The sequence below is a fragment of the Halichoeres trimaculatus genome, unplaced genomic scaffold (genome assembly GCF_033239565.1).
Source record: "Halichoeres trimaculatus isolate MK-OKI-2021-1 unplaced genomic scaffold, fHalTri1.1 fHalTri1_scaffold_10, whole genome shotgun sequence".
Lineage (NCBI taxonomy): Eukaryota > Metazoa > Chordata > Actinopteri > Labriformes > Labridae > Halichoeres > Halichoeres trimaculatus.
In genome coordinates this window covers 28,606,732-28,627,815 of record NW_027437187.1, presented here as the reverse complement: position 1 = coordinate 28,627,815, position 21,084 = coordinate 28,606,732, and the positions used below count along the sequence as shown (strand labels likewise).

The 21,084-nt window shown below is 41.3% G+C and overlaps 2 protein-coding genes across 2 annotated transcripts; both read right to left on the bottom strand.

Annotated features, from left to right (window-relative positions):
• Window positions 1-368: 368 nt before the first annotated feature.
• Window positions 369-4,793, bottom strand: LOC141797009 (intestinal mucin-like protein). The gene is made up of 19 exons (XM_074678378.1): window positions 4,641-4,793; window positions 4,303-4,529; window positions 4,021-4,195; window positions 3,675-3,922; window positions 3,374-3,557; window positions 3,066-3,276; window positions 2,797-2,972; window positions 2,635-2,704; window positions 2,386-2,486; window positions 2,265-2,296; window positions 1,992-2,169; window positions 1,787-1,891; window positions 1,663-1,703; window positions 1,446-1,568; window positions 1,260-1,358; window positions 1,017-1,145; window positions 893-932; window positions 690-813; window positions 369-579 (listed from the first exon to the last, which is right to left on the bottom strand). The coding sequence occupies exons 1-19, from the start codon at window positions 4,678-4,680 to the stop codon at window positions 369-371; spliced, it is 2,514 nt and encodes an 837-aa protein (XP_074534479.1). The 5' UTR covers window positions 4,681-4,793.
• Window positions 4,794-4,858: 65 nt separating this feature from the next.
• muc2.1 (mucin 2.1) lies at window positions 4,859-19,128 on the bottom strand. Its single transcript, XM_074677249.1, has 28 exons — window positions 19,053-19,128; window positions 18,715-18,970; window positions 18,516-18,630; window positions 17,836-17,926; window positions 17,612-17,739; window positions 17,309-17,525; window positions 16,859-16,984; window positions 16,658-16,772; window positions 16,424-16,574; window positions 16,233-16,346; window positions 16,075-16,144; window positions 15,837-15,974; window positions 15,123-15,287; window positions 14,916-15,010; window positions 14,700-14,826; window positions 14,357-14,612; window positions 14,212-14,264; window positions 14,019-14,116; window positions 13,332-13,483; window positions 13,067-13,205; window positions 12,154-12,264; window positions 11,889-12,068; window positions 11,385-11,624; window positions 11,137-11,293; window positions 10,782-10,910; window positions 10,368-10,595; window positions 5,016-10,127; window positions 4,859-4,896 (listed from the first exon to the last, which is right to left on the bottom strand). Exons 1-28 carry the CDS (start codon window positions 19,126-19,128, stop codon window positions 4,859-4,861), a joined length of 8,877 nt encoding a protein of 2,958 aa, XP_074533350.1.
• Window positions 19,129-21,084: the final 1,956 nt, after the last annotated feature.

Below are 21,084 nucleotides of genomic sequence, written 5' to 3'. Positions count from 1 at the left end.
CATTCTGGGTCATCTGCACAGGTTTAAATGTACAAGCAGGGAGGCCTGTTTGGAGTGAGTTGCAGTAGTTGATTAGTGGAATTACAAGAGCCTGTATCAGAGGCTGTGTGGCCTGTTGTGTCAGGCAGGGTCTGATCCCCCTGATGTTATAAAGGGCACATTGACAAGACTGAGCAATCAAGGTCACATGAACCTTAAAGGTCAGTGATAATTATTAGATATCAGATCAATAAACAATCAGAGACAAAGCTCAGTTGCAGTCTTGTTTAATTAACTGATAAATACTATCTCTACAATTTCAATGACATTATGTCAACAACATGGGTATTTTCATCCCATATAAATGATCAAGTGTTAACACTGTTGCATTACACCAGTGTGAAGCTTCTCCTCCTGCGAGCATGATGAGCAGCAGCTCTGACGCAGTCCGTAGAAGTACAGCCACACTCCTCCACGTGCATGTACGAGTACGGGACCACATCTCCATTCAGACAGTGCAAGTCAACGGTGCGGTTGCTGTAGCGTGTCTCCTTACAGCAAGAGCATGAATGCTGCATGACGGCTGCTGCTTCAGAGTATCTGATGAAAAGCGAGGCAGAATTCACACATCATTAAAAATGTAAAAAAAAATCATTTTATGAATCTATGACATTCCTCGTTATAAGAAGTAATAACAGTGTCATCCTTACTTGGTGAAAGTGTTGCAGGATCCTTCACAATATGGTATATCAACTTCCTGGTAAGACCGACAGCCGTTATGCATTACATGTGTTCTCGTGTAACCCAGTTTACAGGCTTTCTCCTTTTCCACACCTGTTTAAAAAAGACTCAAAGTTAGTCTGATTTCTTTCAAGAGCGTTCAACCCAAAAGTGAAGGAAATGTCATACTCACATATTTTACAACAGCCGTTTGCTGCAGTCTGAACTGTGTCCTAAGGAAGAAAACACAAAACCTCAATTCTAGCTGGTAATCTTAGAGTCAATTTTTACTCCATTGTACAAAACAAGCATCTTACTGGTTGGCAGTTGCTCAGCTCAAATGGTGGGCAGAGAACATGTGACCTTATTGTTGTCAAAATGCCATCGTTTTTCACGCAGCTGTAATGTTCACACTTATTCTCAGGTGGTGACCACGTTTGTCCTTCCTGGGGAACAAAGTGTGTAAAGACAAATATGTTTTATACACACAACCAAGACAGAATCCACACAGTTATCAGATAACTGACATACTTTCAGCTGAAGGAGATGATCCAACTCACCGCCAGAAGTGTCTTGGTGCCGTTCAGATTTAGAATACATTGTTTCTGCACACATTTCCCACAGCATTCGTCATAATCAGGTTCCTCATATTCATATCCCTGTGAGAAACAGGCAGATTCAGTTTTCATGCATTTCAGGTGTAGTGAAAACAATCTGCAGTAAATATGATATGCCATTGCTCTTACCAGGTCACAGTCTTCTTTACATTGTTCAAACTGGCAGGATATCTTGAATAGACCAGTTTTGGGGTCAACCTGGTTTGTACAGGTACATTCCTGACATACAGGCCCAGGAACTGCAGAACCAGGCTGGTAAACAGAGGAGAAACAGATTAATACCTGGACTTTCAGCAATGCAGAACAGTAAAAACACCTAACTATAACTTCATAACTTCTTATCTACCTGGTATTCCACTTCTCTGTGCACACAAACTCGTTTGGGCTCTACAAAACAGGAATGGAGATGATTAAAGTCAGAGCAATCTTTGGGTTATATATTTATTAAAATGTTGAGTATATGAGCTCACCACATGTATGCTCTGGACAACATTTTCCCTCAGGAACATTGATATTTGGCAAATATCCAACTGGACAGTTCCTGTTGATGGCTGGGCAAGTGTTACTGTGACATTCTGTTGAGAGCATAAATAATGATTGGTGAGTGGACACCCATCCGTGTTGCTTGTGTTTTTAATCCAGGAGACAAATTTTAATGGATGTAAAATGTCTTACCACAAGCGAAGACTGAACAGCAGTGGTCTAGTGGATTTGTTTTGTTAACAAGGACAAACCCAGGGAGGCTGCAGTTGGTGATAGATGGTGGTGGGCACACCTTTGGCTTGCATATCACAGTCTTGGTTGACTCATCACAGACACAGTTTTGGCATTTGTACTCAAAGACCTCATTAAACTGAAACGAAGAAAAAACAATGCCCCAGTTATTTTTTGCTTGAAAGCAGCACTGGTTTCAACTAAACAGTTAGACAATTGGATGACTTGACTCACCTCACGAGGATTACCCTCAGGATCGAGGCAACCTGTTGGGAAGCAAAATAATTTTTTTGGATGATATCAAACACATGATGAATTAAGCTCAATGACATGATAGGTTAGCCACCACACTCACCACACTTATCAACACATATGCCGGACTCTTTGTTGAAGAGTTTCATCCCATCAGGACAAAAGCAGCCCTCAGTAGTGTAGTTCATGGTTGGCTCAAGAGGACTGTAATGTTGAATCATCAAAAAAAAGCTGTTTTGTAGTCTCATTTTCTTATGCACTCAATGCTGCTATAACAACATTTTAACCAATACTACATCGAGAACTGGCAGTACACAGAAGAGGGCATCAGTGGTTAAATGTTGACACTTACTTATCATCACAGGTTGGCTGTTCTGCAGGACCACATGGCTTGTAAACTTTGTCTGCTGGGCAGTTACTGGCTGCAAGTAAAAAAAGACCAACTCAATCACAACATAACTGTAATATTACCTCTACATTGCTGATCACACTGATCAAAATATGGGACACTCACCACACAGTGTAGTATAGTTCCTCCAGTGAAGGCATACACCAGCCTGTGCACACGCAGCAGCATAAGTCTGCAAACTTGTGCATTCCACAACTGGGTTTGAAACATGGCAGCTATCAAAAACACAACCTTGGTAGAAATTGTCAGGTTTCACAAATGGATGGCACGCTTCGAAGAGACTGTGGGAGCAAAAAACATGCATGATCAAAAGACTTATGGCGTCAAGGTTGGAAGGGACGAATAGTGACAATCATGGATTAAATTTCCCACACCTGCCCTTAATGAGGTCACATATGGAATCTGGCTTGCATGGTGTTAAAGTTGGAGGAGGTTTGGGTAAGTCGGTGGGTACTACAGATGGTATTTGGCAGTTGGGTTGGTAAATGTGTCTTGCAGGCCAATAATCAGCCATCACTGCACAACTTTCAACCAGCTTGCCTCCAGGCAGCATACAGTCATCAGCCTGGTTGTTATTGCATGTTCCTGTGAGGAAAGTCCAAAGGAGTCAACTTTACAATGTAAGAACAAGTAAATGTTTTTATCCAATGAGTTCAAAGGAGAATGTGGAAAGTGCTCTTACCACAGTGACCCTGTGTGTTACTGCCAAAGTTTCTAAATGGAAGAGTCACGCTAAAGCCAGTTATTCCAAATGTAATGACAACACCCAGACGAGGGATCTCCAATATTAAGGCAAGGCCAGAAGTCATGACCTTAACACCTTGTTCTGAATAAGGTAGCTTTAACACCACTCTATCTTTGAGTGCCTGCAAGACAAACATATGAATACATCTCATCAGAGGACATACCCAGTTTAAAGTAATTGTTCTGGACTGACAAGTGTTTCAGGATCTATGACAATGCTTTCACAGGGCCATGTTTACCTCGAGCTCTGCTGCTCCAAGAAGGTTATGATTCATGAGAGTGATCACTTGTGTTCCATATGATACGATTATTGATCGTGGACAGGAAACATCCTCAGTTGGATCACAAAAGACGTTGTCGATATAAATCTTCAAGTTGTGCTTTGGTAGAATCTCTTCCATTAGGACATAAGTACAGTTTCCTTGATAACTGTAGTACAATCCATCAAAAGTGATGTAATGAGGATCCCCCCAACCTTCACATACACCTGAAAAACAGAGAAGGATATTTAAAATCTTATACTTAAGAGGCTTTGAAAAATCAAAGCAAAGCAAAGTGTTACACTATCAGCACTGAAAAGCTTACAGTCACAGGCGTAATGCTGGCAGCAGTAGTACTCATCATAAACCAGTACTGGTTTCTTTCCATTGGCACAAGTGATGTCTACAAGTGGAGGACATTCGTATGGAACAATTTCGATCGTGTTGTTTTCAATACATTTGGCCATGGTGCAGTTGCACAGTATAAATGTCTCATTTTGCTGAGGTGAAGAAAAAAATGTTAAAGTAAAAATGTTAAAAGACTGTTTAATGTGAAAGTACGCATTGCCATAGAATGTGTTCAAAACATAATTCTTCAGATCCTTACCACTACATCCCATTCAGGGCAGGTGGGCACATTAGGTTTTGTTGTTGTTGGCATTGATGTTGTTGTAGTTGGCATTGATGTGGTTGTTGTTGGCACTGATGGGGTTGTTGATGGCACTGATGTAGTTGTACAAATATCTGTCTTATTCTGAATCTCACAAATGTCAGAACATATCATTGTCAGACACACTCCTGATCCGATGTGCACCATGTCAAATATGACCTCCCCTAAAGATAGAAGAGACAGGATGGTAAAGATAACAGATCTTTTCTGAGGTGATAAAATCTTTCTAGATGTTGTTTCTGTTATTGCCTACAGTAACTTGTTGATTTCCTTACCTGGCAAATAAGGCTTGCCATTGAAAATACAGACACACATTGTAGTGGATATTATTGTGGTTGGTTCTTCTGTAGTCTTGGAAGTTGTACTTGTAGGTCTGGTTGTTTGAGTAGTTGTGGTTGAGACACCTTGGGAGCCAGATGGTGGGTATGGTGATGAAGATGGTGTTGGACCAGTTTCAGGTTTGATTGTTGTCTCTGCAGTTGTAGTTGTTGGTTTAGGTGTGGTTGTTGTAGCTTCTGTGGTTGTGGTTAGCTTTTCAGTTGTTGTTGTTGGTTTAGGTGTGGTTGTTGTGGGTGGCTCTGGGGTTGTTGTTGGTTTAGGTGTGGTTGTTGTGGGATGATGTGGGGTTGTAGTTGTAGTTGGTGGTGGACCTCCAGGTGTAGTTGTTGGTTTAGGTGTGGTTGTTGTGGGTGGCTGTGGGGTTGTTGTTGTTGGTTTAGGGGTAGTTGTAGCTTCTGTGGTTGTAGTTGTAGTTGGTGGTGGACCTCTTGGTGTAGTTGTTGGTTTAGGTGTGGTTGTTGTGGGTGGCTGTGGGGTTGAAGTTGTTGGTTTAGGGGTAGTTGTTGTAGCTTCTGTGGTTGTAGTTGTGGGTGGCTCTGGGGTTGTTGTTGGTTTAGGTGTGGTTGTTGTGGGATGATGTGGGGTTGTAGTTGTAGTTGGTGGTGGACCTCCAGGTGTAGTTGTTGGTTTAGGTGTGGTTGTTGTGGGTGGCTGTGGGGTTGTTGTTGTTGGTTTAGGGGTAGTTGTAGCTTCTGTGGTTGTAGTTGTAGTTGGTGGTGGACCTCTTGGTGTAGTTGTTGGTTTAGGTGTGGTTGTTGTGGGTGGCTGTGGGGTTGAAGTTGTTGGTTTAGGGGTAGTTGTTGTGGATTCTGTGGTTGTAGTTGTAGTTGGTGGTGGAACTCCAGGTGTAGTTGTTGGTTGAGATGTGGTTGTTGTGGGTGGCTGTGGGGTTGTAGTTGTTGGTTTGGGGGTAGTTGTTGTGGCTTCTGTGGTTGTAGTTGTAGTTGGTGGTGGACCTCCAGGTGTAGTTGTTGGTTTAGGTGTGGTTGTTGTTGTTGTTTTAGGGGTAGTTGTAGCTTCTGTGGTTGTAGTTGTAGTTGGTGGTGGACCTCTTGGTGTAGTTGTTGGTTGAGATGTGGTTGTTGTGGGTGGCTGTGGGGTTGTAGTTGTTGGTGGTACTTCAGGTGTAGTTGTTGTGGATTCTGTGGTTGTAGTTGTAGTTGGTGGTGGAACTCCAGGTGTAGTTGTTGGTTTAGGTGTGGTTGTTGTGGGTGGCTGTGGGGTTGTAGTTTTTGGTTCAGGGGTAGTTGTAGCTTCTGTGGTTGTAGTTGTAGTTGGTGGTGGAACTTCAGTTGTAGTTGTTGTGGGTGGCTCTGGGGTTGTTGTTGGTTTAGGTGTGGTTGTTGTTGGAGGATGTGGGGTTGTAGTTGTAGTTGGTGGTGGACCTCCAGGTGTAGTTGTTGGTTTAGGTGTGGTTGTTGTGGGTGGCTGTGGGGTTGTTGTTGTTGGTTTAGGGGTAGTTGTAGCTTCTGTGGTTGTAGTTGTAGTTGGTGGTGGACCTCTTGGTGTAGTTGTTGGTTTAGGTGTGGTTGTTGCGGGTGGCTGTGGGGTTGGAGTTGTTGGTTTAGGGGTAGTTGTTGTTGATTCTGTGGTTGTAGTTGTAGTTGGTGGTGGAACTCCAGGTGTAGTTGTTGGTTGAGATGTGGTTGTTGTGGGTGGCTGTGGGGTTGTAGTTGTTGGTGGTACTTCAGGTGTAGTTGTTGTGGATTCTGTGGTTGTAGTTGTAGTTGGTGGTGGACCTCCAGGTGTAGTTGTTGGTTTAGGTGTGGTTGTTGTGGGTGGCTGTGGGGTTGTAGTTTTTGGTTTAGGGGTAGTTGTCGTAGATTCTGTAGTTGTTGTTGGCTCTAGGGTTGTAGTTGTTGGTTTAGGGGTAGTTGTTGTGGTTGGCTCTGGGGTTGTAGTTGTAGTTGTTGTTTCAGGGGTAGTTGTTGTGGGTGGCTGTGGGGTTGTAGTTGTTGGTTCAGTGGTAGTTGTTGTAGATTCTGTGGTTGTTGTTGTTGTTGTAGTTGTCGTTAGCTCTGAAGTTGTAGTTGGTGGTTTAGGGGTAGTTGTTGTGGGTGGCTCTGGGGTTGTAGTTGTTTGTCTAGGGGTAGTTGTTGTAGATTCTGTAGTTGTTGTTGGCTCTAGGGTTGTTGTTGTTGGTTTAGGGGTAGTTGTTATGGTTGGCTCTGGGGTTGTAGTTGTAGTTGTTGTTTCAGGGGTAGTTGTTGTGGGTGGCTGTGGGGTTGTAGTTGTTGGTTCAGGGGTAGTTGTTGTAGATTCTGTAGTTGTCGTTGTCTCTGAAGTTGTAGTTGTTGGTTTAGGGGTAGTTGTTGTAGATTCTGTGGTTGTAGTTGTTGGTGGTATTCCAGGTGTAGTTGTTGGCTTTGGTGTGGTTGTTGTAGATGACGTTGTTGATGATGGTGGTGGTCCTGCAGGTGAAGTTGTTGGTTCAAGTGTAGTTGTAGTTTGTGTGCTTGTGGTTGGCACTGCAGGAGTAGTTGTTGGTCCTGGTGTGGTTGTTGTAGATGTTGTGGTTGGCCCTTCAGTTGTAGTCTGACATACCTCACAACAAACTCTGATCTCGTAGTTGAAGCATTTATATGGACGTTCTGTTTGGTCCTCTTTTTTACATATTAAACCGTAAGACAGATTACAAGAGACTTCTTGCTTCATTGAATTCTTGAACTCATCAAAGTCTATGTCTGGATAATCAGCTGCTCTACATTCAATCAACCAGCGATCTTTGCAAATAGATAAACCACTATCTGTAATGTTTTCATATGTTTCCCAGTCATTCTTGTCTTTTGAAGGGTCATGCACATCATACCAATCTGTCCATTCACAAGTTGGAATACATGTAGTTGTAGGAGTTCCAGGTGTCCAGGTAGTTGTTGTAGTTGTTGGTTGAGGTGTGGTTGTTGTAGTTGGTGGTGGTACGACAGGTGTAGTTGTTGTGGGTGGCTGTGGGGTTGTAGTTGTTGGCTTAGGGGTAGTTGTTGTAGATTCTGTGGTTGTAGTTGTAGTTGGTGGTGGTACTACAGGTGTAGTTGTTGTGGGTGGCTGTGGAGTTGTAGTTGTTGGTTTAGGGGTAGTTGTTGTAGATTCTGTGGTTGTAGTTGTAGTTGGTGGTGGTACTACAGGTGTAGTTGTTGTGGGTGGCTGTGGGGTTGTAGTTGTTGGCTTAGGGGTAGTTGTTGTAAATTCTGTGGTTGTAGTTGTAGTTGGTGGTGGTACTACAGGTGTAGTTGTTGTGGGTGGCTGTGGGGTTGTAGTTGTTGGTTTAGGGGTAGTTGTTGTAGATTCTGTGGTTGTAGTTGTAGTTGGTGGTGGTACTACAGTTGTAGTTGTTGTGGGTGGCTGTGGGGTTGCAGTTGTTGGTTTAGGGGTAGTTGTTGTAGATTCTGTGGTTGTAGTTGTAGTTGGTGGTGGTACTCCAGGTGTAGTTGTTGTGGGTGGCTGTGGGGTTGTAGTTGTTGGTTTAGGGGTAGTTGTTGTAGATTCTGTGGTTGTAGTTGTAGTTGGTGGTGGTACTACAGGTGTAGTTGTTGTGGGTGGCTGTGGGGTTGTAGTTGTTGGCTTAGGGGTAGTTGTTGTAGATTCTGTGGTTGTAGTTGTAGTTGGTGGTGGTACTACAGGTGTAGTTGTTGTGGGTGGCTGTGGGGTTGTAGTTGTTGGTTTAGGGGTAGTTGTTGTAGATTCTGTGGTTGTAGTTGTAGTTGGTGGTGGTACTACAGTTGTAGTTGTTGTGGGTGGCTGTGGGGTTGCAGTTGTTGGTTTAGGGGTAGTTGTTGTAGATTCTGTGGTTGTAGTTGTAGTTGGTGGTGGTACTCCAGGTGTAGTTGTTGTGGGTGGCTGTGGGGTTGTAGTTGTTGGTTTAGGGGTAGTTGTTGTAGATTCTGTGGTTGTAGTTGTAGTTGGTGGTGGTACTACAGGTGTAGTTGTTGTGGGTGGCTGTGGGGTTGTAGTTGATGGTTTAGGGGTAGTTGTTGTAGATTCTGTGGTTGTAGTTGTAGTTGGTGGTGGTACTACAGGTGTAGTTGTTGTGGGTGGCTGTCGGGTTGTAGTTGTTGGTTTAGGGGTAGTTGTAGCTTCTGTGGTTGTAGTTGTAGTTGGTGGTGGAACTCCAGGTGTAGTTGTTGGTTTAGGAGTAGTTGTTGTGGGTGGTTCTGGGGTTGTAGTTAGCTTAGGGGTAGTTGTAGATTCTGTGGTTGTAGTTGTAGTTGGTGGTGTAACTTCAGTTGTAGTTGTTGGTTTAGGTGTGGTTGTTGTGGGTGGCTCTGGGGTTGTTGTTGTTGGTTTAGGGGTAGTTGTAGCTTCTGTGGTTGTAGTTGTAGTTGGTGGTGGAACTCCAGGTGTAGTTGTTGGTTTAGATGTGGTTGTTGTGGATGGCTGTGGGGTTGTAGTTGTTGGTTTAGGGGTTGTTGTTGTGGGTGGCTGTGGGGTTGTAGTTGTTGTTGGTGGTGGTACTACAGGTGTAGTTGTTGGTTTAAATGTAGTTGTTGTGGTTGGCTGTTGTGTTGTAGTTGTTGGTTTAGGGGTAATTGTTGTAGATTCTGTGGTTGTAGTTGTAGTTGGTGGTGGAACTCCAGGTGTAGTTGTTGGTTTAGGGGTGGTTGTTTTAGATGTTGTTGTTGTTGATGATGGTGGTGGTCCTGCTGTTGAAGTTGTTGGTTCAGGTGTAGTTGTAGTTTGTGTGCTTGTGGTTGGCACTGCAGGAGTAGTTGTTGGTCCTGGTGTGGTTGTTGTAGATGTTGTGGTTGGCCCTTCAGTTGTAGTCTGACATACCTCACAACAAACTCTGATCTCGTAGTTGAAGCATTTATATGGACGTTCTGTTTGGTCCTCTTTTTTACATATTAAACCGTAAGACAGATTACAAGAGACTTCTTGCTTCATTGAATTCTTGAACTCATCAAAGTCTATGTCTGGATAATCAGCTGCTCTACATTCAATCAACCAGCGATCTTTGCAAATAGATAAACCACTATCTGTAATGTTTTCATATGTTTCCCAGTCATTCTTGTCTTTTGAAGGGTCATGCACATCATACCAATCTGTCCATTCACAAGTTGGAATACATGTAGTTGTAGGAGTTCCAGGTGTCCAGGTAGTTGTTGTTGTTGTTGGTTGAGGTGTGGTTGTTGTAGTTGGTGGTGGTACGACAGGTGTAGTTGTTGTGGGTGGCTGTGGGGTTGTAGTTGTTGGCTTAGGGGTAGTTGTTGTAGATTCTGTGGTTGTAGTTGTAGTTGGTGGTGGTACTACAGGTGTAGTTGTTGTGGGTGGCTGTGGGGTTGTAGTTGTTGGTTTAGGGGTAGTTGTAGATTCTGTGGTTGTAGTTGTAGTTGGTGGTGGTACTACAGGTGTAGTTGTTGTGGGTGGCTGTGGGGTTGTAGTTGTTGGTTTAGGGGTAGTTGTTGTAGATTCAGTGGTTGTAGTTGGCTCTGGGGTTATAGTTGTTGATTTAGGGGTAGTTGTTGTGGGTGGCTCTGGGGTTGTAGTTGTTGGTTTAGGGGTAGTTGAAGTTGTTGTTGGTGGTCCTTCAGGTGTTGTTGTTGGAGGAGTTCCAGGTGTCCAGGTTGTAGATCCTGGTGTAGACCCAGGTGTTGTAGTTGCTTCAGTCACAACTGTCGTTGGTGTGGTTGTTATCACTGGAGTAGTAGCGGTGGTTGTTGTGGGTCTGCTTGTTGTTGTTGGCATTGGAGAAGTTGTCGTGCAGGATTCATTTAGAAATATCACTGTTGCATTTATACATATCGCATAGTAGCACATTCCCATATTGTCCGACACATCATAAATGATGTCATTCTCTTTGTACCAGGTCCCATTGTAATAGCAACCACATGCCTCAACACACTCCCCGGTCTCCTCATCATATATAGGTTTATCTTCGGGGCATAAAGGGTAACAGCCTGTAAAGATCACAGGAGACAGTGTGGATTATTTTTTGTGAATGCAGTTATTTATGTTTTGTTTCTGCTGAACCCTCAAGAGAGAGAGGTGATTTGGGATCAATTTTTCCATATTTGTATATTTTCAAAGCACTCAGTTAAACTTGAGGTCCATCACAGATTTAGTGAGATAACGTGAGCACTTACCTTCCAGGTTGGGTAGGGGGGCGGTGCATATTCCTTCTGGATGTAAACAGGTCTTGTAACAATGTGTATGACAAGGGCTGTAATGCCATGTGCAATCCCCAGGGCTGTTATAGTATTCACAAAAGACAGCTGGGAAGAAAAAATATAGCATGTTGTGTTTTTAGTGGAGGAGCAGGTAAATATGACACTGACACCACATGATTGTTTTTATCATGAGGCCTGTGAAACACTTTTACTGTGAAGTACTTTGAAGGCTGTTGTTAACTCACAATGACAACAAGCTTCAAAACAGTTTTTAAAAAAGTGTTAAACATCTGGATCTAAAACCATGGTCTAAAAATGACTGACTACTTACGACAGAGTTCTGGAGTTCTCCATGCAACACAAATGTCAGCCTCATTACAAGCCTGGGCATAAGCCGCAACTGCTGTACAGAAGCACTCGCAGTCCCCCCCGGTGTCACAAGCACAAGAGTCTTTCACACAGTTTTCATAGAAGGGACGAGGAGCTACCTGTCCGGTTTTAAATAGATCGATTTTTAGATAACTTAAATAATTAAGACGAGAAAACAACGTGTGGATAGGTGGATAGTTGTGTCAATACCTTATCGTGGCAGTTTTTGAATGTTTCCCCTGTAATGATGCTGCACATCATTTTGGCCCAGTGATGTCGGTTTGGTGTGGCTGCGCAAGCGTCAACGCTTGCATTAGCATCAGGGCAGCTGCTTGACACTTTCCAGCTGTTTGCAAATTCTAACACATTGCTCACTACGAGCTGACCCTGGGTGGTAAAGTCATTCTGTCCATCACCGTCAAAGTTTCCACACAGACCACATACTTCACCCTATAACACAAAAAAGACAGATTATCCTTTTTACATGATGACAGTATTGTACAATAATACTTCTTGATGTTCCACAGACATAAAATAATGGTACTTTTATAACAATTATGTCATATTTTATAATATAAGGAACATCTCTATTACCCTAAAGATCAAATATTCAAGTAACACATGATCAGCAGTGATCCCTGGTATTAAACAAAGCAACACTTAAACTCTCAAGTCTTAATGCAGTAGGTATCATTCACAAATGATGTTACTCACGCTGTGTTCTGGGTTCAGGAGGGTGCGAACAGTTGTTTTGCGATCCCATATCACTTTTAGACCTATATCAGACTGTACCACCACAAACAGACCGACTGATGTGATGTTAAACCGAACTTGAGAGCCGTACCCCAGTTTCACCACATCCCATTTACCCTTTGAGAGCTTGATTTCCTTATCCTGCAATGTCAAGGAATAGATATAGAAACTTCATAAACGTGCTTTGATTTATATTATAAATGCAAAGCACAAAATGAGGTCTTACCCCGAGTTGGATTCTGACGGTTTTGGAGCATGTGGTACCAGTAGATCCACACGGCACATTTTCCGTGATAATGCCAAAATTTTCGTGTGTGGTTTTATTCCCACAATTGTTCTGGAAGAAGACAAGAATTGATTTTTTTTTACTGAAGTCAGAGACCGCTAATCATTTCAAACAAAAGCATGGCAACGAATTTACACAAAGTTGTTTATAAGGAAGACCACTGACATAAAAATACACAATTCAGCCTTAAAAGAGTGAGATCAGCTTAAGGGGTAACAGTTATTCTCTTAAAGTGGATAGAAGCTATTGAAAATATTATCATTTAGTTATGGAGAATAAAAAATAACATATAGACCCTTTAACATTCACTTTTTAAATGCAACGGATATACAGTGTATACTTTTTTAAGTCTTTAATGTTTATCCAAGAAAAAAAATGTAAACAAAAATCTTTAATGTTGTTGGAGCCCTTAGGTCAAAAACCACAAAAATCAGAAAAGTTATTTCAAGTTTTAGAGATAACCCAATCAGGTTTTACTCAATTTAACACATTTTCAATGAGATATAGTGACTCAAAAAGTGCTCTACCAAATGGTTAAGCAGCAAGTTAAAGGGTTAAATTTTGAAACTAAAGAAAAAAAAAATCACAAAAATCATATTCTTGTTTTAAGTTTTATGCCAGCAACATATTTCACAAAAAAAGGGGAGCATAATGCTTACCATTGTTTGGCAATAATTTTTTATGACATTAATCTGTAAACACTGGGACATTTTTAAATTTCTGGAAAACCAGTTCCTGAAGTTTACAGAATGAAATGATGCCAACAAGTTTTTGACCAAATTGAAATATCTCTGCTTGTTCCTCAGTGTGCACAGAAAGAAGTGAACAAGAAAGGTCATTGACATAACGCTACCTTGACAGCAACATAAGAACAGTGTCCTTGAAATCCATATGTTTGTTGATCAAAGGTGCTGTAGTGACCACTCCCATAAATAAGGCAGGTTCCTGGACATTTTTTCTTTGTGCACGCCCAAGTTCCACTTTTGCAGGTACTAAATGTTCAAAAAAATAATTACAAATAGTAATCTGTCAAACACTGCAATAGAGATTAACAACAGTGCAATAAAATTTGTTGGCTATGCTAATGCTGTACAATGTGACTGATAAAACCAACATACCAGGTGTTGCACTGGTTTGGAATTGTGGCTCCTTGGACATAGAAGTGCCCTGCGTGTCGACATGGACATTGGTCTTCTTTCACACAGGAACCTCTGCCATCATCGAGGAGGCCAGCTGGACACTGGCAGCCAGATTCACACTCGGTGGAGTCCTGGGGAGATTGTTCAGAAGAAGGGTTTAGTCTTTTTAGTGAAAACAAACAGTCACTACATCCTCAAAGAAAAATTCTGAAGACCTGGGATAAAATAACAAGGGTTTGCATTTTACATTGGTGGGTTGTAGGCAGGTTGTAAGTAGAGCTTCAAAATGCAAACAGAGGAAACAGGAGCAAGAAATGAAAGCAGGGAGTTGGTAATTTATTAAAGATTGACCTAAAGTCAAACAGGATGTTCATCAACTGATCATCAACTGAGACTATGGCCTTATAAAAATCAAAATCTGCACAAAAATCTTTCTTTCATGTCATTCTGATTCAGGTAACACAACAGTGACATGACCTCTTAATAGCAAAGGCAAAAAGGTCTTCTGGTTTTGGACATGGAAAGACTGTTAAGCTGCACAAGCAAGGCATCTTGGACACAGTAGGATAGTTATCTTAAATTTCTTTAAAGATCTTGAGGGCTTTAGGATGAAAAGAAGACACAACCTTAAGAAAAATACCAGGTCCAGCTGTAATAAAAACTCACACAATCATCATTGTCAAGGTTTGAGCATGTCCTAGCACACTGAAGCTCTCCTGAACCCGCTGCTGAGCAGTTGAAGAACACTTTTGGATGAGAGCACGCTGCAGCAGAAAGAAGAAGAAAATGATTCAGTTTATGCTTAGTCACTCACATGCTTCTGTATGGTTAAGAAAACAAACAAAATGAATGAACACACCAGAAGAGCGGGATCTCCAAGAATGGCAGTGAAGCACTCCATTTGTACACACGCTGGAAAAAGACACAAAACAAAAGTATTGAGGATCAGTGAAAGTGACTCTCTAAACCTTATCATTCTACCTCATTACAAAGAAATTCCTCACCAGTGTTCGTCTTTGACGCTGATGGACTTCCCTGGCTTGATGTGGACATCGTTATGGAAGCAGGGACACTTCTCCACGGGGACACAAATGCCGTCATCACTCAGGTAGAGACCCTCAGAGCAGGAGCAGCCGTCCACAGGCAAGAAGTCAGAAGTGCAGCTCTGCTCCCTCGAGCTGAGTGATCTGCAGGTCAACTGGCATCTCTGATGCTTGTAAGAGAAGGTCTGTGTTGCTGGGCAGCTCCTGGTGTATTTATCTGATGGGGGTATTACTTCCTGTTAGTTTAATGGTTCACAAACAGAATGGAAAATTTTACAGACAATTTAAGGAGAAAGTTTCTTACCACACACGTTGTCTCTCCAGTCGGTCAGAAACACTCCCTTTGATGCACAGGCTCGCGCATAGGAGGACATAACTGCACACAGGCAGTCTTCACTCTTCTCACAGTTGCAGCTAGCATAGATACATCTCTGCAGAGGACAGTAAACACTTCAGGGTTCTAGTTCCAAAAATATAACCATACAAAACAAACAAAAAATAGATCATGCTTTTATCATACCTTATGATATATCTCAGCATCCACCACTGAGTGACAACGAGCGAAGGAACCACTAGGGTCCAGCAGTAAGGCACACCAGTGTCTGGCATAGTCCTCTAAAAAATAACAGAAATTGAACTTTATTATATATTATATTTTGTATATTAAAAACCTACCAAAAAACTGCCAAATAGAGTAAAATGATTCAAATTATTATTTGTCTTCTACCGTTTTCCACACTGAGGGAACAGGGGTCGTCCAGTCTTTCTTCTCTGTCTTTGCACATCAGGTTAGTTTTCCACGAGTTGATAAAAGCGGCTGCTGTTCCTTCAACAATCCCCTGAGGAGTCTTCATGTCATCAGACAGGACCATGTTGTAGTTCCCACACAAACCTGAAGAAACCAAAAAATGTTTATTATTCATTTCACAATTTTATTGATCCTAATGTAAGGACAACAAGCTGACCAGAAAAAAAGAGAAAGAAGAATGTTAGACATCAATACATTTGTAGACACTGTAACACCGGTATAAAGTGATGCGAATTGTAACCATTAATGTTTTGATCATGTTCTGTATTCTAGCATTAAGTCTTTCTGATGCCAGTGCTTTCAAGCTCCTGTAGCATGTTTAGCTGGTTATGAAACAATTGGAAATAATACCAATTTTTCTTTTTAACCTACAGAAGTAAATAAAAACATCAGCTTGATCACTTCTAATCAGATATTTGTAATATGTAAAACTGCTGGCAGGGGGTTAGGTGTCAGGGAAATGGATTATCTGCTTGGTATTGACAATTTTTCACGGTAAGGATATGAGTGATACATTATGTAAACGACAGTGTGATGAGAGTGTTAAAAAAAGTACTAATGTTTTTGTTTCACCCATAGAGGGCGCCAGATATGACACAAAGGAGCTTGAAGAACAAAAAATGCAGAACTTGCCGCGTGTCTTTGCTCTGTAGCTCTGGTCCAGGCTGACATAGACTTGCATGAGAGGCACGTGCTGGATTTGAATTTGTAAACCGAAGCTGGTCTGGAGCAAGATGTGGAAGGATGACGCGTGGAATATGTTGATATCACCTTTGAATGAAGACAAAAAATATCAACACAGTATTTTTATTTTTTATTTTATTTGCTGATGTTGTTGCAGAAATTAAAGAAGAATAAGCATGTTACATACCTGAGTGGTATGGCAAACTGACTGTCTGCATATTCTGCTTCACTGTGCCATCAGAGGTGAACATCAACACCTAAATAAAGACACAGGTGGTGGTTTGAATGCTGCAGACATGAGGGTAAAATGATGATCACAGTTACGTTGGCTGACAGCTGACTCACATTGTTTCTGTCATTGTTGAGCAGGATCTTAAGGGTCTTCAGACACGTGTCCAACTTCTGGTTTGCACATGGGGCCAGCTGGGCCAGGATGGTAAACTTTGGACTTGCAGCATCCTGAAATGCATTGTTGTGAGTAAAAGTGCATACATTTTGTTGATGCATTTAATTATGATGAGGTTTGACCCATTCACCTTCCTTTCCACTTTAGCTAGGGTGTAGTAACAGTCTCCGTGGAAGGTGTAGGTTTTACCGTCAAAAGAAGTTACGTGTGAACCCTCTTCAACTGCACATGTGGATGGTCTTTGAAGGCTCTTACAAGACCATCTGCCCTCAGAACATGTACTAAAACAACCAAGATAACGTCAGTAATCAGAATCATTAAGCATGACAAATGATGTGTTGAGATTAGGAAATAATTGTCATACCATTCCTCTCTGTCCTGACGGTAAACCTCACCAGAGTCATAGATTCTGTCGTGTTTGCACTGACATTTAGATTGTGCGATGCAGCCTCTCAAGGAGATATTATCAAACACAGTTCCTGAAGAGACAAATTTCATATTAGCATGAACACAATCTTAACAAAGTCTTTGAGAGCATGGAGGAAACATGGTTAAGCACACAAACCAGGAGGACAGAAGCAGCCGTCCATCTTGTGATCCTCACACATTGAGCTTGTGTCATGATGCGTGCATGTGTCCATGCAAGGAGATCCACTCTCTTCATAAACCATGTTATATGGGCACTGTTTGTCTGTGAGGATATGATAAAAAATTAAGTGAATACCATTTTTTAATAGTTTATCAGGAGGGAAATCAGATCATCAGTGCCATAAAAAAACAGCTCTGACATGTTAACGTTTTACTGGCAGTAATACAGTTGAAAATGTTATTCTGAATACATTTTGAATGACATTTCATCAACATTTTTCTCATCAGAACAGGTGTAAATACACTACCCTGTCACAGCAAAGTCAGCCAAAGAAGCAGATACCCTTACCATTGAGCGGTCTTTAAACAAACTAAACCATTTTGTTAATATTATGGGATGAACAAGGAATAAAAGACCAGATCTTACGACAGAACTGAGCTGTCCTCCAGTTGGGAGGCTGCCCTCCAGCGTGCGAGCACTGCCGAGAGAACTCAGAGAGCGTGCTGCAAACACAGAAGTCATCAGATCTGTTGTTGCAGCCACACATGTCCTGCACACAGGCCTGGATGTAAGGTTCAGGGTTAATCTGAGAGGTGCAGGAGCTCCAGGAATCTGATCGCAGCAGCTGGGTGCAGGTGGTTTGCTGAATGGGGAAAGGAGACAAATTGTAAACCATAAGTTTCACACCCTCTGACACCTTTGCAGGGGAATATTGAATGATATACTTACAAACTCTTTGCATGACTCTGGCAGGTCCGCCAGTGATTCATCTTCCTCTTCGTACGGGTCTTCACAGTCGTCATTTGGACGATGGACTTTCTGATCGTTGCCAAACTCAATGGGGCTGATTTTACGTCCTGCATATGAACGTAATCAGAGTGGAAAACATAAAAGTTAGAGTGGATTATGTGCATAGTGCATGAAATAAGATAAAGCATCAAAATAACATCTACCATTGTGAATGAACTCATCTCGGACAGGTACGCCATTGAAGTCTCCACAAAGTCCACAAGTACGGTTTGCGTAATCAGCATCCAGCTCCACCTGAAACAAGCAGAGAGGTCACCATAAGTTTGATATAATGACTCTCAGATTAAATTTCTACAAACTGTCAAAGCAACTGTGAACTAACATGACTCAGTAGAATATCATTGTACCAGCACTTGTGATATGAATGTTTAAAGGTTTGGGGTTAAGTTTACAATTTCTCATTTTGATGTTAGTTTGGTTTACCTCAGTTGGATAGATAACTAATTTAAAGTGTGTGTTTAAATTATGTCTTCACAGGAAATATATATTTAGATATATAAAATAACTATACAAAAAATGAAATATCTACAAACTCATCATTGTGCTCTTTAGAACCATCATAAGGACATTTAGGTCATTTTCACTATAGAAATGAACACTGAAAATGAAGGACTGGTCTCCTCAAGTCTGGACCTCAAATCCATTCAGCAAATTCAGGGCAAGCTAGAAAACGAGGCAATACCAGCACACTTTCTTTGTGCCTTAAGAACATTAATAATATGAATAAAACTGCAGTAACTGCAGCGTTTTTGTTACATTCAGATCTTCTGACCTGATATCCTGCTAACAAACCTCTAAAAAAACATTCATCAGAGGATTTTACCATGACTGCATCATCACCGTTCCACATGACAACAATGCCAACTTTGGATTGGAGCTTAATGTAAACTGCGTTCTTTTCCACTTGTACCCCTGAGTTGTAATACGGCAGGTGGACACTGTAAAAGAAAAAAGACACATCATTAAACTCTCATACATCACAGGAAGGGTTTTCAGCTTCTTTCTCCCCACTAATCACTTACGGGACACTGTTGACGGTGACCAGTCTCTTGCTGAGGTGGAATGACAGATCATTGATGGTGACCACCACATAACTGACTGTAGGGTTCCCATCCGTCTCTGTCCTCTTTATGTGAACCGAGAACTCCTGGTAGGAGGCATGGCAGTCAGAGACCAGGTTGTACTCACACATGCCCGGGAACTGGAACATGTCCCCATCAAACGTCTTGAAGTGCTCCCTGCCCCATGTGCTGCAGATGCTGCTGACATGGTTTTGAACTGTTAAAAAGAAAAGATAATACAGTTACAATACAGTCCTGAGAAGTGTGGCACGTTTATCAAAAGCAGTTTCTACACTTACCCAGTCTGGCTTGAATATCAATGACAGAGGAAAGAGACAAAGCAACGAAACACAACCACCCGCAGCTCCACCTCATGGTTGCGGCTTTGGGGTTCTAGTCGCCAAAGCGAGTAATAGCTCGGTAGCACTTGACCACTATTTATATCAGGGGTGAATGAATTTTGCACACACCCACTTTCTCCAATAAGGAACTGAAGCTTTCTTGGAAACATTTGGCAAATATATGCTGAATGGGTGTTGAATCACGCCTTTCACATGTCTTGGTTATCACTCGGACATCCTTATCTTTTTAATGACCAAATAGGTTTGCTCTTCACTTCAGATTGTTGTCATTGACATCAATAAAAGAGTTTGCAGACACTTTGTCCATCTGTGATAGGAGCCTGAGTGTCATAGAAATTAAAGTGTTGAAATACTGACAATAACATCCAACAGCTGAAGTCAAAATCTGAAGGATGTAAGATTTTAACCAACATAAACAGACACCAATGGCCTGGAAGCACTGATTATTGAATAAAACTGAACAGACATTATAGATCTTATGAGTGTGTCTTGGTGTTGACCTTCGATGACCTCAAACCTTGACTGTGCATAAAGTTATGTTTAACAAAGCACTCACGTCACCCTACTTGCCATCTGCTTTACATCTGAATGGCTGGTAGATTATTAACGAACCCTTAACACTACATTTTTAAAATACTCAACGAATAAGAACAGGGATCAACAATACCACAAAGAATGTGGTTCTTTTTAAGTTAGTAATGTAGGTCAATCACACAATAACATCAGGTTTTTCAGTGTGAACTCTTAAAACAGCTAACAAGCTTTGTTTGTTTTGGGATCACGGTTAATTTCCTCCTATTTTTGTGTTCTTATCCTTTTCAAGGCTAAACTCTGAATCCGTGAGACAAACTTGGATTTGTAACAGAAATGAGGTCAAAAACACAACACAATGAGTTCAGTACAAACAATTCACAGGTTTTTTTCCACTGTTTTGGTTTTCAGGGATGATTGTTAAACCTGTTGTAAAGAATGTTACAATCTGTTATGCTACAGGGTACAGAGGGAATCTTCATCCTCTATCTTTAACACTTATGGGAACTGGTTCAATCATTCCAATATTACCTTCTTCATATTTAATAAAGACACATATCTCAAAAATAATCAAGTTCTTTACCAGGAATCTATTCAACCATTGTTCTTAAGATTTTGCACTTTGACATTGTTTCAAACACTTTGCCTTTAAAGAACAAACATAACATACAGATGTGTTTCAGTTTTGGGTGTCAATATAGTTTCATAGTTAATGTAAGTTAAATAGTAATGGGGTTTAAGTTTGAAGTTAAAAAAGCTTTAAACTTAGACTTATTGGAAAATTGGAGATTTGGCTTTTGGTAACATCTGAAATTTTACAGGACAGGCAGAAATAAACTTTGTGCTTCAGCCTTTTTTTTTCATTTTAGTCTTTGCTATGAATTTCTATTGTGTGAACATGTAAAATTGCGTTGTTTACATTCTTCACACAAACTCTATGTTTCTGTTCTGCTGAAATAAATAACCAAATTAGATATTACTCCATATTCATTAAACATATAAGAGGTAATGCGTGACTTCTTTTCCTATGAGACTTTGACGTTTTAGGAGCATGTTTATGGCCTGTAGGTAAAGCTCAAAGACACTTTCAAAACATACATAAAAAATCAAATTCAAAGGAGAATTCATCTTATAAGTTAGTTCAGTTTCAAGGATAGAAACACACACACACACACACACACACACACACACACACACACACACACACACACACACACACACACACACACACACACACACTGTCATAACTTAATGTAAACACAAGGTCCTCCTCTGAGACAGCATTATCTTAATTGTATCTGCACAGGATGTGCAATAGAAATGACACAATGAGCACTAGATCCTTGATTATGTTCATAACCTGCCTGCAGTGTCACATTTGTACACAAAGACTTGGCATCGTATCAGATGTAAAGTTTCCATGCTGCGTGCTGTGACT